At 43.9% G+C, this 14,526-nt stretch overlaps 1 protein-coding gene across 2 annotated transcripts in view; it reads right to left on the reverse strand.

Annotated features, from left to right (window-relative positions):
- The window catches only part of CNKSR3 (CNKSR family member 3), a 99,290-nt gene that overhangs the window by 41,596 nt on the left and 43,168 nt on the right, over nucleotides 1-14,526 (reverse strand). For both annotated transcript variants that reach the window (XM_038395776.2, XM_043511224.1), the window contains exons 3-4: nucleotides 2,671-2,873; nucleotides 1,215-1,302 (exon numbers count right to left, since the gene is read on the reverse strand). In XM_038395776.2, coding sequence (XP_038251704.1) covers nucleotides 1,215-1,302; nucleotides 2,671-2,873 — 291 coding nt within the window. The remainder of the gene's footprint in view (nucleotides 1-1,214; nucleotides 1,303-2,670; nucleotides 2,874-14,526) is intronic.

Below are 14,526 nucleotides of genomic sequence, written 5' to 3' on the forward strand. Positions count from 1 at the left end.
CACTGGTTAAAAAGGGAGGCTTGTGAACATGTCAGGGAGAAGATTGTTGGGGGAGAGGAGGGAAGAAAGCAGAGGTAGATTGAGAAGCCTTGAATGATCATCTGCAAATGCACTGTTAAAAGTTAGCTAGCTACAGGGTTATGTGCAGAATGCCCCACAGCAAGGGTAAGAAGGGCGTTGAGCAATTAAGCAATAAACCCTGTTTGGGTGCCTGGTTCTTGCTTTTTCTATGACACTCCAGCACGAATCATTTGAGGTCACCTGCAGGAGCATAGAGTTACCCTAAAAGGGGAGAGGCAATTAACTCATTTTCTTTCAATATACTGTATGCATGGTTTTGAGAAGTTTTTGAAAATGACATAGCTTTTTCTCACATACAAAGTGCACAAGTCCATGTCACAGATTTCATCCCACCTACAAAAAAAACCCCACAATAAAATCCCCAACACAGACCACTTACCTGACCACCTTCTACAAGGGAGTTCCATGCTCCAGCAGGCATCAGTGGGAGCTACGTATCACAATATAGTACATACTGAGGCATCGAAGAAGAGTGGGAGCCAGCCACTGACCCCAGCTATATCCACAGCATGAAATGAGTTGGTCTGCTGAAAGTCACTTATGTGCCAAATGACCCTCTAGCCATTATGATTTGGCCAATCACAGCTAATAGTTAATTTTTAATAAAACATTGTGGAAGTCAGCCTGGTGGAAGCAGAAACGTGAGGAAAAGGCAGCTCTTCCAGTCACCTGTTGCAGTCCACACCCAGCGGCTACTGCTCTCTTCCAGAGTATAATTTGAGTTGCTATTGTATTTATTAAAACAAGTTACCAACGTTGATTCTAACCGGAGTTAAAAAAAAACAGCTTTCAGGTTTTCAAATTCAAAAGCAGCTATTCCAGGGCCAAACCCAATTCTTAAAAACACTAATGGACTTTAAAATGGGAGGCTGTATCAGACACCTAGCTCAACCTCTGCTGAAAAGTTTGAAATTAACTAAACAAAAATCTCAACTGCAGGAGAACAGAATGACCAAAGTCGGTAGCAGCCAGCCTGCACCTGCTCATTATCACGTGTATGGTACTCCAGCATATGTTTTCCTCACTAACAAGTTGCACATAACTAGCACACAGTTACTTCCCCAGCCACCCACCTTCCTTCCTTTTTGGAAAGGTGAGAAGGAAAGCAGGGAGGAGGAAAAAAGTCAACTGACCTTCTGAACCGTGGTAGTGAGATCCAAGCAGAGCTGAATGATTCTGTTCTTTGTCGCTGAGAAGTCGGCAATCCCTGTAAATGGGGCCCTGTAACCAGACAAAATCTGCTTAGAATGAAAAGCCCGCTCTGCTTCCAACTCTGGCTGTTAATGGGCACAGCACATAGATTTACACAGTTGAAGGTCAGATAGCAAACCTGAGACATGCTGGAACTATCACGTTAACACAGTAAAAATGTAATCTGAATAACGTAGCTGCAGTAAATAGACTAAAGTGCCTTGTAACACAAGTGCACCAATATGATGAGCAACCAACTACCCTTATAACAAGTGTATTCTTTATCATGAAAAATATCTCAGCCAAGATCAGCCTCTGTAATGGCTTGCTTTCCTTTAAGAAGTAAATCTGAACAGCTGCTAACCTTTCAGCACTGTTTACAAAGGACTCAAATCTAGCTCAGTGATTATACCCTCCCTTAAAGGAGATCGCTTTAGAGAGCTGTTGAGGGGGCATCTCAGCCCCACCTGCTACTTTATGAGGGGCAGGGAGAGAAGGGAAAGAGTTTCAAAATACTGACTGGGCTTAAAGTTGGATAAGTCAGCCATCTTGCTGCTGGGGCTAGCAGACAGGAAAGTTGATGGGAGCTGGCAGTGACCGGAGGAAAGGATCAAGTGAGAAGAGCAAGCTACTGCCAGGGACCACCACCTGACAGTGACAGGAGGACTATTCATGGGATAACAGCTCTTCCTCCCCATGATCTCCTTCTGACTTCCCTCCCCACAAGCTGGGTCCTTAAGAAAGCTGGCAACATGCGAGAGAATTTACAATCATCTCTTATCCTGTCCCAGCATCACTGCTTGGACACTATCTGCTCAGCTGCCTGTCTGTTTCCGCAGCAGCTGTCACAGAGCAACCCTAGCCCGTGTAAGGAAAAGCAAAGGAGTCTTTCTTGCTGCCTGTCTTTTTCCAGGCTCCTGAAGCACACATTTGGGAAAGGAGCAAATTCAGACAAAAATTAAAGCCACGTTAACAAATGGCTGTTTTTTAGACAATCATTTTGTGTAAGGGGGAGGAGCAGAAAGTTGCATCTGTATAAGGGGGAGGGGAGAAGGTGGGAATTTTTCTTTAAAGCCCTGTCTGAACTAGGGAATTTGAGGGAGGGTGGGGGGGGAGGAGAGGAGTTTCCCATCACTGTAACACGGGTCAAATCCATTGATTTTAGCAGTATCATCACCCCATGCCCTGCAGCCACCAACAGCCTGGCAATTCAACTGCTAATTACCAACATCCTAAGATGTAAATAAAGTGGGGTCTGGGTGGGAACAGAGACCAATTACATCCAGACAGTCACTCTAGAAGCTGCCTTTGGAAGCTGAAAAAATTAATTTCACTAACAAGTGATCATATGGATTATAAAAATATAATTTTTTTTAAGTTAGAGTACCAATCTCATACCTGTCCAACCATGCTAGCAAGGCCTTAGCAGCACCAATGAGCTCCACTACTGAGGTGAGGAATTCATTGGGAGGTTTGTGTGAGGTTTTCCCATCATAATTCGCATTTTTCCTCCGGCTGCTGATGTAATTCTGCAGGTTGTTGGAAGAAGCTCGCAATTTGAGAACCAAGTTCTTCATATTGTCTGTTTCAAGGCCATAATTCTGCAAGAAAAAGATTTTTTTAATAGTTTTGTAGTGCAATTAGCTATTTGGGATGGAGGATCCAGAGCACTGCTTATAATTACTCTCTCGATAAAAGAAAAATTGTTTGGGAAAAAAGCAACTTGATTGAACCAGACACCATTGGACAACCTGCTCTTTGAAATGCAGTCTCTGATTTATATTAGGCATTTGAAAGTATGCTATTAATCCCAGTTATCCTCAGTGCTCTTAACTCCTAGAGAATGCAGAAAGTCCCAAAATCCTGTTGTGGGTGTGTAGGTAACCTGTTTGGGAAGCAGGTGTAGGTGCTGTCCCAGATGCAAGGACGTGAAAAGCAATCCATAGATTTCTGAACATTCAGATGCAGCAGGGTTCCACTTCCAGCTGCAGAATGCCACGCAGACAAAAGCTACCTGACTGAAGGCCTGACTTTACTATGTGACAAACTTCATCAATTTCCACTGAAATCACTGGGAGTTGAGGGAACTCAGAATCTCAAAATATTAGGGCCGAAAATCCCATCACAACACTTGATTCTTACTGGAACACAGTAGTGTTGATTTCACTTTTCTCCAATTAAAGGTAATGAAGCCTGGCTGCTCCTAGTACTATGGTGGAAAACCAGAAGCAGCATAGCTATGTTCCACTCACAACAAAAAAGGGGGAAGTTTAAACCTGCTGAGGGACAAAAGCTGAACTACCAGGCAACAGATAGGATTAAATATTTACACTAGGGTTTTGACTGTGAAATTATAAACAGTTCTGAGGTAAGCGTTTCCCTACTAGAAAAGGGCATTTATTTGCAAGTGTATGGACAGCATCAACACTATGCATAAGAGTGAAAATTGCCTTTGAAGTCCCTGCCCCCCACCCCGAAAGGTAAAACCTATGGAATACTAGATAGCTCAGGAGAGTGATAATACATAGAGAACCTGTAACATGTAGGTCACGAGTTCAAATGCAGCCCAAGTCACTAATAACAAAAATTAGAATCCAGTTGGCTTACGCAAAATCAGTTTGTCTCAGTCCAAATGTTGGTCACAAAACCCATATTGTATCTGTTCTGTAGACAACAGAGGTTAAGGCCAACATTTTCAAAATGTGATTAATAATTGGGAATGCTTCACTGGAGACATCTTAAAGAAGCTTGATTTTCAGAAAGCAGATAGGTCCCTCAGCACTTTCTGAAAAATAAGGTCCCTTTTTCAGGTTGAGCACCAAAAAACAGGGATACCCATAATCACTAGTCATGTTTGAAAAAGCTTGGCCCTAGTCTTTAGGGTCTTATCTGTACTTGAGATCTTTGTGAAATTCTCCCATCACTGCTATTGCACAGATGAATTTCCACCATCCCTAGCAATGGCAAAAGTCCTAGCACAGACTAGCTATGCTCTGAGTTGGAGCTACACTAATGCCAGGGCAACACTGGACTTTACAAAAACCTCCGTTTAGACACAGCCCAAGGGCACCACTCTAGCACGAAGATCACTTTAGAGAGAGAAAAAAAAAAAAAACTACACCGCAACTCAAGAAGTTATTACAGAGACATGATGGGCTATAACATGTGCTAGGAATGGGGAAAGCCTTCTGATGATTTTCAACTGCACTTTGTATCTATACTGATTTGTAAGAGAGGAGAGACAACAAACCAGTTGTCCCCGTACAAATCTCATGCTGCCACTGCTGCCTCCTCCTCCCCTCCTCAATCACAGCATTTCTCCCAGAAGCCCTCTTATGGCCTTCAAAAACACCTCTTCCCACTCCATTAAGCTTACATGACCCGTGCCCCAGATGTACTGGCAGTATTCCTGATGTAGGATCTCTTATGCAGATTTTTGTGCTCCACTGTACTCAAGTTTCACGTACTCCGTGGCTTTCCCGGTCAAACATGCATAATGAAGTCTGGGATACCTTGGACTGAAAGAGCGGTAGCACAAGTGACAGGGAACTTTTTATTTATTCATTTTATTTAAAAAAAGCCCTCCCCCCACCCCAAAAAAGCCTACAGAACTCCCCCCAAGAATCTACAAAGCTAAAACATACTGGGATTTTTCAGGCACCAAATTGCCTTTAAAACTACCTCCCAGTTCTGGCCACAGTCCAGCAGGTATACACTGCAAAAGTCTACTAGAGCACTTGACAAGGGAGCACATAGTATCTAGAGTACAGCTAGAGAGGAGTTGCTGAGATGAGAGAGGATATGGTCTAAGAAACAACACCCTTCCAACAGCAGAGGATATCCTTAAGTTTTCCATCATCCTAGAGCAGGAAAATTTCTGGCTTTATTAATAAAAGTCTGAGCATTACATTCTGTAGCCATATAAACTTGCCCCCTTTCGATTTAAAGTAAAACAAAAACAAGAGAAGATCATTCTGATGAGTTTCTTGCAGCCAAGTTTTTTCATCCTCTTACATGATGCTGCAATATTGTTTGTTTTTGGTGTGCTGCTTCCTCACCACCAGCTCTGAGTGCCAAGCCAGCTCCTGCAGCCACAAGAATGTGAAAATAGCAGCATACAAGAAGAGTATAAAAGCCTAATTACTCTGGCAAGGGGAGAGGGCAAACAGAATATCCCTTCACTCGGGACTGAAAACGTTATAGGCCCTTTTAACCCACAAGGAGAGCAACTTACTCAAACAAGTTATTAGATGGTTAGAACCACTCAATAAAGAGCTGTGATCCTTTCAAATGAGGCAGGATGAGGGACAACTGCAAAATTCCCAAGGCCTGAGTTTCAAGCACTCATATGCATAAAAATGAGAATGCAACTGCATGCCTAATTTGTGCAAGCAATTATCACCATTGCACGCGAAGAAGTTACTCACTTTGTGCACCAACAATGGTTCTTCGAGATGTGCATCCCTACAAGTGCCCCATTGTAGGTTTGTCTGCTTCCCTGCGCCGCTGATCGGAGAACTTTGGTATCAGTGTCCGTTGGGCCCGTACTGCACCATGAGATTAGTCAGTGCGTGTGGGCTAACTGTCCTCACTTCCTTCTCCACCACAGTCAAAGTAGTACTCCAAAATAGAGGGGAGGAGGGCGGGTTGTGGAACACCCATAGGGACACAATCTCGAACCATCATCATTACTGAATAAGGTGAGTAACAACTTCTTAGGGACACTCCTCGATGGATGCTCCATTGTAGGTGACTACCAAGCTGCACCCCTTTTGGAGGGTTGGGACTTCGGAGTTGGGTCAGTCACAGATGACAGTACTGTGGAGCCAAAGATGGCATCAGAGGTGGAGTCCCCAGTGATCTGTGAAGGTGTGAGCGGACACCCACATCACCGCTCTGCAGATGTCTGCAATAGGGACATCCTTAAAGAAGGCGACAGATGAGGAGATCCATCTTGTGGAGTGTGTATGGATAGAGTCTGGAGGGGGTCATGTTACGAATTTGATTGCACTGTCTGATGCAATTTGAGACCCACTTAGAGTGTCTTTGGGCTGATATTGCTGAACCCTTTGATCTTTCCGCCATGGAGAAGAATAGTTTAGGGGACTTCCTGAAGCTTTGTGTCCGATCGAGGTAGAATGCAACGGCTCTCCTAACATCTAAGGTATGTAGTATGGCCTCCCTATTGTCTCGGTGAAGCTTGGAGTAGAAGATGGAAAAGTGGATAGACTGATTCATATGAAATGAGGATGTTATTTTAGGAATGAACTTTGGATTCGACCTTGCCTGGGAAGAATACTTGTAAGGGTGATGCACCATCAAAGCTGCTATCTCCCCTATTCTTCTAGACGAGATGATTGCTATCAGAAAAGCCGTTTTCACCGATAGGTATGTCAGCGAACAGGTAGCTATAGGCTCAAAGGGAGGCCTGGTCAGCCTTTTCAGTACCAGGTCTAGGTTCCATGAGGGGTAGAAAGTCAAAGTTGAGGGAAGAGGTTAGTTATACCCTTACGGAACCTTTTGGTCGTTGGATGAGATAGTACTGAATATCCCTCTATGGATCGGGGAAACATTGTGATGGCTGCTAAGTGGACCCTGAGAGAGCTTGGATAACCCCAATTTTTAAGGGTCAGAACATATTCCAGAATATGTGGAAGAGTTGCTGACACTGGAAAGATTTGTTAAGACATGCACAAAATCTGAAACCACCTCCGCAGGTAACTGCATTGTGTGAAGAACTTTCTACTGTGTTACAGAACTTCTTGCACTTCCCTTCAGCATGACCTTTCTAGGTGCTGGAACCATGTAGGAGCCATGCTTTGAGGCAGAGAATCCCTAAGTTGGGATGTACGCCCTTTGTCCTGTGAGAGGAGGTGCAGAGAGTTCAGAAGGGAAATCAGCAAGCACATCACGAGCTGCATCAGGTAAGGGTACCGGGTCTCTCTTTGCCAAGTAGGAGCAAATCAGGATTATGTGAGCTCCATCCCTCTACCTTTAGCAGGATCTTCAGCAGAAGGGGAAATGGAAGGAAAGTGTAAAGAAGGTCCTTGTCCCAGGGGAGAAGGAGAGGATCTCACAGAGAGTGCTGTCCATCTCCACCGTGGAGTAGTATCTTGGACACTTCTTGTTCTGGTAAGTGGCAAACCAGTCTGTGAACTGTGTTCCCCACTATGAGAACAAGTCGTGAAGAACTGACAGATGCATCTCCCATTTGTGATCATGCAGAAATTTGCCACTGAGCTTGTTTGCTATTGAGTTCTGCGAGCCCGGGTAAGCTGCGGACAAGGTGACGTGAGAGCTACACCAGTTACATAGCCTCATCGTGTCCGTGCATAGACAGGGTGACCTCGCCCTTCCTGGCAGTTCACGTAGTACATGAAGGCTATGCTGTCCATTAGGATCTTCGTATGTGATCCTGCTCTCAGCGAGGGAAATGGGCGCAGGCCTTCCTGACAACTCTCAATTCAAGGAGATTGATATGTAAGAATATCTCCACAGGTGACCATTTGCTTTGCATTGCATGGCTGTTTAGAGACGCACTCCATCCTCTGAGCAATACGTCTGTGATAAGGAGTGACGATGACGATGCCTGCAAGAAGGGAATCCCTTTTCATGCATTGGCTGGGTTCTTCCACCAGGCCAGGCAGTTTTTGATCCTGGTAGGTAGTAACAGGGTTTGTCCACACTGTCTCTATTCAGCTTGTAAACTGAACTGAACCATAGTTGTAGGCATCGCATGTGGAGTCAGGCATCTGGTATCACAGCTGTGCTCGCACTATATGCCCAGGGAGTTGGAGGCAGAGTCTGACTGGTATTTGAGGTCTGTATTGAGCTGGATCTATGAATAACACCAGGGATAGGAACCTGTCTTGAGGTAGGAAGGCTTTGGTGTTGAGCTGAAGGCCCAGACCTGTGAACAAGCATATAAATGAAGTTGATGGCTTGACAAGCCTCTTGGAGCAACTAGGCTCTGTGTAGACAATCATCCAGATACGGGTAGATCATAATCTTTTGTGAGTGTAGATGAGTGGCCACCACTGAGAGAACTGTGAAAAATACTCTCAGGGCTAATCCAAGTCTGAAGGAGAGGACTCTGTATTGGTAATGGTCAAGTTCCAGAATAAATCTGAAAAATCGTCTGTAAGCCAGTAATATTGAAATACGAAAGTAGGTGTCCTGCAGGCTGAAAACCAGTCTCCCTGTTCCAATGATGGACTAATCATTGATAAACTGACCATCTTGAACTTCTGATCCTCAAAAAACTTGAGAGCTCTGATGCCCAGGATAGGTCTCCAACCTCCCTTCCTTTTGTGTATTGGGAAGTAAAGACAGCAGAACACCTTGCCTCATAGATACAAGGTATCTATCGTTGAGGTATTTGTTTTATAGCTCCTAACTGTAGGAGTTGATCTACCTCCTGACATAGTAGACTCTTATGAAAAGGGTTCCTGAAGAGAGACAGGGAAGGGTGTTGTGGGGGGCGTCGATAGTTGAACTGGATGGAGTACCTGGAACTGAATCTCTAGGACCCATCTGTCCCACATTATTTACTGTGGAACGCTGCCAAAACAGTGGTCAAATGGGTGCATGGTTACAGACAGTAACAGGGAGTGGTCTTGTGATGCCTCGACTCGCTTGTCAAAAGTGGTGTTTAGGGCAGGTGGTTGGATGAAGATTGAAGAACAGAAGGTTTAAGGTGGCCTAGGAATACAATTTCCTATCAAGTTCATCGAGGCACTTCCAATCTCCGTCATAGGGTGCTCCCCTAGAACGATGTTGTTGGCCACGAGAGTTCACCACATCCACCACGATGGAACTGGGTGATGGGTAGGAGAAAAACTTTGTGGGGACATAATATTTCTTTTCTACCCACTTGCACATTGGAGCTATCAATGCCAGGGTTTGGCACACCGTTTTAGCCAGATCTAAGATGGCCTTATTGATTGGGAGAGTGATTTTTTTAAGAGGACAAAAAGTGGAGGATGACTATGAGCTGGTGGTGCGTGTCTGATCTCCTCCAATGGTATGTGGAGGGTATCTACTACTCTTTTCCCCTGCTCCTGAAACAGGCGGAAGTCATCTGCCATGTATGGTGATGAAGGCATGACCACTTCATCCAGCAAAGAGGAAGATATGGCTTTAGGTGTTATCTCCTCCTCCTCCATATCCCCTTCCTGCTCCTCTGTCTCTTGAGGCTCTGAAACCTTCAATGCTGTGGCTGAGGGAGCGTGCCTGGAGGGTTGTAGGCGATGCTTGAAGCTCATGAGGCAGACTGTCAGTGTGCCACCCAGCAGTCCCAGTATGGCCACTGTGGTGCCATAGGGCCTGATGGACTTGCCCACTGGTGGCTGTACCAAGATGGTGGTGGTGCCATCTGCTGGTACATTCCCAGACCCTATTGATAGTAGGTCCATATGGCACTCGAGAGGAGTGCTGCAATACCCCGTCCAGTTCACTACCCAATCCCTCACTTGATAGTGGGGGAGTGCCTGGCATGGTTGCAGGGACATACCCGTGCCCAGCAATGGCTCGGTGCCATGAATTCAGTATCGAGGGGCAGAGAGTTGGATACCTCCATCATGCCTAGATCACCAGCTTGATGGAATCCTACTGGTACCGAGTGTCCCAGTATTGGGTGAGATGGAGACCTTGCCTGTACTGGTCTCTCCAGTGCCTGGTAGGCTATTATCGCTCGCATTACCAATATCAGCACACATACCAGGAGCATTTTAGGGCATTTGCCCTTATTTCTCAGTATCGAAGATTCGGTGTCCATGCCCAGAGGGTCCATGGGCCTACAGCAGTACCAGATACTGATGGTCACTGTGAGGCATGAGGATTGTGGTCTCGGTGTTGGCAGTGCAGAGGATACCAAGTGAGATGGCAATCACTTTCAGCTATCCCGGTTCTCACTGTGGGGACTCCCCATTTTTTTTATTTTTTTTTTTTTTTTTAAATAAAACCTCTGAGAGGAGTCCCTGGACCATTTTTTTAGATCCCCTATCCTTCAAAGTCTAAAGATTGAGGGGAAGACTCACGCTCATCAGAGAACTGCTTCCATAAAGATGATTTTTGGAGGTGCTCTCTGTCCTAGTGGGATCTCAGGTGGAGCTGATGGCAGAGGGAACACTTCTGCTGGGATTGCTAGGTCATGATTGGGATTGCCTTGTTGCAAGTTTCAGAGTAGCAGCCGTGTTAGTCTGTATTCGCAAAAAGAAAAGGAGTACTGGTGGCACCTTAGAGACTAACAAATTTATTAGAGCATAAGCTTTCATGAGCTACAGCTCACTTCATCGGATGCATTATGAATTATCGGATGCATCGGATCTTGTTGCAAGTGCGGCACTTCTCGAAGCCCAGAGAGCCAGGCATACCCTTGTCTGGGAGATTTCTTCCCCCCCCCCTCTCCCCCACAACAGAGGTTGACAAAAGAACAGTCCTTTCTTCTTTTCCATTTGGTTTGTTGGTTTTTAAAAAGGCAGGACCAAATAAAATGGAACACGGAAAGAAACGGAAGAGGCTTCAAAAGGAAGCTAAAATTTAGCAAAATAAGAACTTTAATGATCAGCAAACATACAGCAATGGCTCCATCTCTAGCTAGGGGAGGAGCTAGCTTGAGAAGCAACTGAGGACGACGACAGTGCATGTGTGAGCCCAACAGACACTGCTACCGAAGTTCTCTAATCAGCAGCGCAGGGACACAGCCATACCTACAGTGCAGCACCCGTAGAGACTCAACTAGAAGAACCACCAGCTATTGCACAACTGTTTGAAAGAAAATCACCTTCTCATACAGGTTTTATGGGAAAATGAGCATTTCCAGATTGGATTTAATTCTGTTCCATTCTATCTGAGTTCCCATTCCGCACCTAATACCATGGTATCTGAACACCTACGTTATTTTGATGCTTGATCTCCCTCCAATTACTTCTTTGATTTAATCAGACCTTCTTTCATGTGAATTAATGTTTTTAATCTTCAAAATGTTTTACAAGTATCAGTCAATCTTCAACACCGCCAGGAGCTGGCTAAATATAATCCACTTCGTTTTAGTTTCTCCATCTTTAAGAACAGATTAAGTGACTCACCAGAGGCCACCAAAGGAGTTAGAGTCAGGATTAGAATCCAGGAATTGCTGGCTCCCAGTCCCATGCTCCAATCATGCCTCTCCTCCCTATTTATACCCAGCATCAGTCACTGATGTTTGGCAGGTAGCTGAAGCCCCAAAAATTTAGCTTTTTGCGTTAAAAAAGTTTAATACAACCCGACATTAATGTTTTAATTTTTTATTATTTCAAGAAAAAAGTTTTGTTGCTTATGTATATGGAAACTGTTTTCTAGTTCAATACATCAACAAACTTCATTTTTCATCAACACACACAAAGAAGTGGGTCCTTGGGAGCACATTATATCAAACATTCCTATCTGATTATTCATTAATTTGGGAAGACACATGTAAGTGTACAGCTTAAATAACACACCTCAAAGAGTGTCTACTTCCCCCATGCCGCCACCAAACCACGTTATAGTTTACAGAGACAACAGTCTGCTAAACACTGATCTGACAACTACTTCTATATCAGTTACCTTAACTCAAGTAGATGACATTTAAAAAAATATTTTCAACTGGAGACTTCTTAATAAAAAGTGGGGGGAGGGGGGGAAAGAGGGCTAAAGATCCAAAAAAGTATAAATTCTGAATATGCATTGATTCCAATTTCCTTCAGCCTCAAAATGTTAAAGTGAATGTAGTGCTGGGGTAAGTTGCGGGCTTGAAACCTCCACAAACTTAAGTTATAAATTTATATACATGGACAGTTACAGCACAAGCACAGCAGCGTACACTTAACCTAAAACAAAGGTTGCTATCCATCCTGGTATTTTTGGTTCATAGACTATCAGCGTTGAAAGGGACCTCAGGAGGTCATCTAGTCCAACCCCCTGCTCAAAGCAGGACCAATCCCCAACTAAATCATCCTAGCCAGGGCTTTGTGAACCCTGACCTTCATCTTGAATTTTTCAGGTCAATTCTGCAAGAACTACTTATATGTTGTCACTTGGCACTGGAATCCTCTAAAATGCCATCGTGATACAACTTGATCTGGTGGTCTTGTGAAAAACTGATCACATCATGCATGTCACATGATGCTGAAGACGATGACGACCAAATATAATTTCATTGTACTGCACCACACTGATACAACAATATCACAAGCATTGCTATAGCATGAGGGAGGAGTTTGCCTTATCAGGCAAAACTAACAAAGGCAGATCCACCACACCAAGGTCCCTCAACTCTAAAGGTAGAGAAAAAAACCCAGCTGCATCTTTCTACCATGGTTGAAGATCTAGTCTGCACTGTAATATATATTGGAGTATTATAAGCTACAGGAAAATTTGGGACCCTAATCCCGAGAGCAAACTAAAGATGAAGCTATTATTTCCCATTAATGCCTGCACTGTTCTTCATTCACTGAACCTATGCCAAAGTCTAGTCATATCCTCGGCAAGATGTTCCACAAGTTTACCACCCTTCCAGGTGATTTTTGCACAATTCTCCTTCATGGTGACATCTTAACTTTTAAATTTGTGTCACTGTTTGTGGTTTAACTCGAGTTTAAAAAGCAAATGTATGTCCCTTTAAAATTTCAGTCAACTAAAGTGTCTGCTCCCCACTTTAACATATGGAAAGCCAGAGATACTCAAATTTGATTTTTTTTTTAAGAAGTTCATTTTCTGACAGGACACCCTTTTAATCCAAGGTTTAAAAAAAAAAAAAAAAAAGTTTTTTCTGCCCCTTCTACCTGTTGAGACGAGTATTTTAGGCAGGCTCAAGAGCAACAAACATACATGCTCAGAGGGGAGCCCCTCGCCCTTTTCCTCCAGAGCACACACTTGCCTGCTGTCTCTTCAGTTACAGTACTGCTGCAGGTGTTTCTGATAAACACCCTTCTGAAAAGGCTAGGGGGAGGATATACAATCAAAACAGAAAACTGATTTTGCACAATGAACTGTCAAATGAACAACGTAAACAAATGGAAAAAATAGATCTACTCTAATTTTCACTTATACTACCTTAGGGGTGGTTTACTACAGCAACAGACAACATTTACAGACGGAAGTTGACAGTGTCCTTTTAATATCATTAGCTCCCATCCTTCAATGTGGTCTTCCTTTAGATTTTCTTTGATGTCCTTTCCATAAAGGACATTTTAGCCTCAGACTCTCCTGTATTCAGTGGCTGAATGGGCCTAGAAAAATCTCAGAGGTTGACAATCTGGTGACCATTTAAGGAGAAAGATGCTCCAAAGGCAACTCTAGCTTTCTTTCTTTCGGGGTCACAGGAGTTCTTGTGGAACCAGAGGACACTCTTGAAAGAGGTCGAGAAAAAAACCATGCTAGTCAGGACTGGGGGAAAAAGAGCAATCTTTTATAAAGGCTCAGAGTGGGGAAAAAAGCACCAAGACTCTGACAAGGCCATGTTGTGGGGTATAAGCCCAGAGAAGTCAGTTGCATTTACTATGGGCCAGGTCATGCAGCAGTAGATCGTGGGAGGTAGAAGAAGTCTTCATAAATGTACGCTTCTAACAGTAATTATGGATTGTTTTTTGGCTTTTTAATTTGAGGGTTAAGGGGGAAAAAAGTCACTTCAGCACAAAATACCAGAATGCATTAATGCATAAAACTGTATCTGAAGGACCTTGGGATGATAAGGGGGGGGGGGGAGAAGAAGGAGGAGGAGGAGACCTCCTCCTTCATATGAAAAGTGAAAGCGCTAGCAAAGCCATGAAAAGCTGACTTGCATCCAAACATGAAACAAACATTGGAGCACAAAATTAAGGCTGATTTGATACCATAATGCCTTTCCTAAAACTCAAAAAAAGAAATTAGGGTGACGACAAAGGACACGGCTAAAACACAGGAACACCTCCCCCCAAAAAACTCCCTCTACCCAAAAAAAGAGCAAGGACATTTTAGTTACAGCATATGAACTCTGTCTAATGGATTAACTTGAACTGTACTACACAAAGTATTTCCAGAAATGGGTCTGAGGTCAAAACTTTTGTCTACAAAGGAAATTAGGAGGAAATTGTAGGAGATAAAACAGCTTTAGGTTCTGGCAGTCATCCAGCTTTGTTTTATTCTCATATTATAATAGTACGGAAAAAAATGCCTTACGGTGGCTGCCACATCCATTATTCCACTCAGGCCAATATACAGTATATTTATTAATTCACCAGACTCTCTCCCGTG

The sequence above is a fragment of the Dermochelys coriacea genome, chromosome 3 (assembly GCF_009764565.3).
Source record: "Dermochelys coriacea isolate rDerCor1 chromosome 3, rDerCor1.pri.v4, whole genome shotgun sequence".
NCBI lineage: Eukaryota > Metazoa > Chordata > Testudines > Dermochelyidae > Dermochelys > Dermochelys coriacea.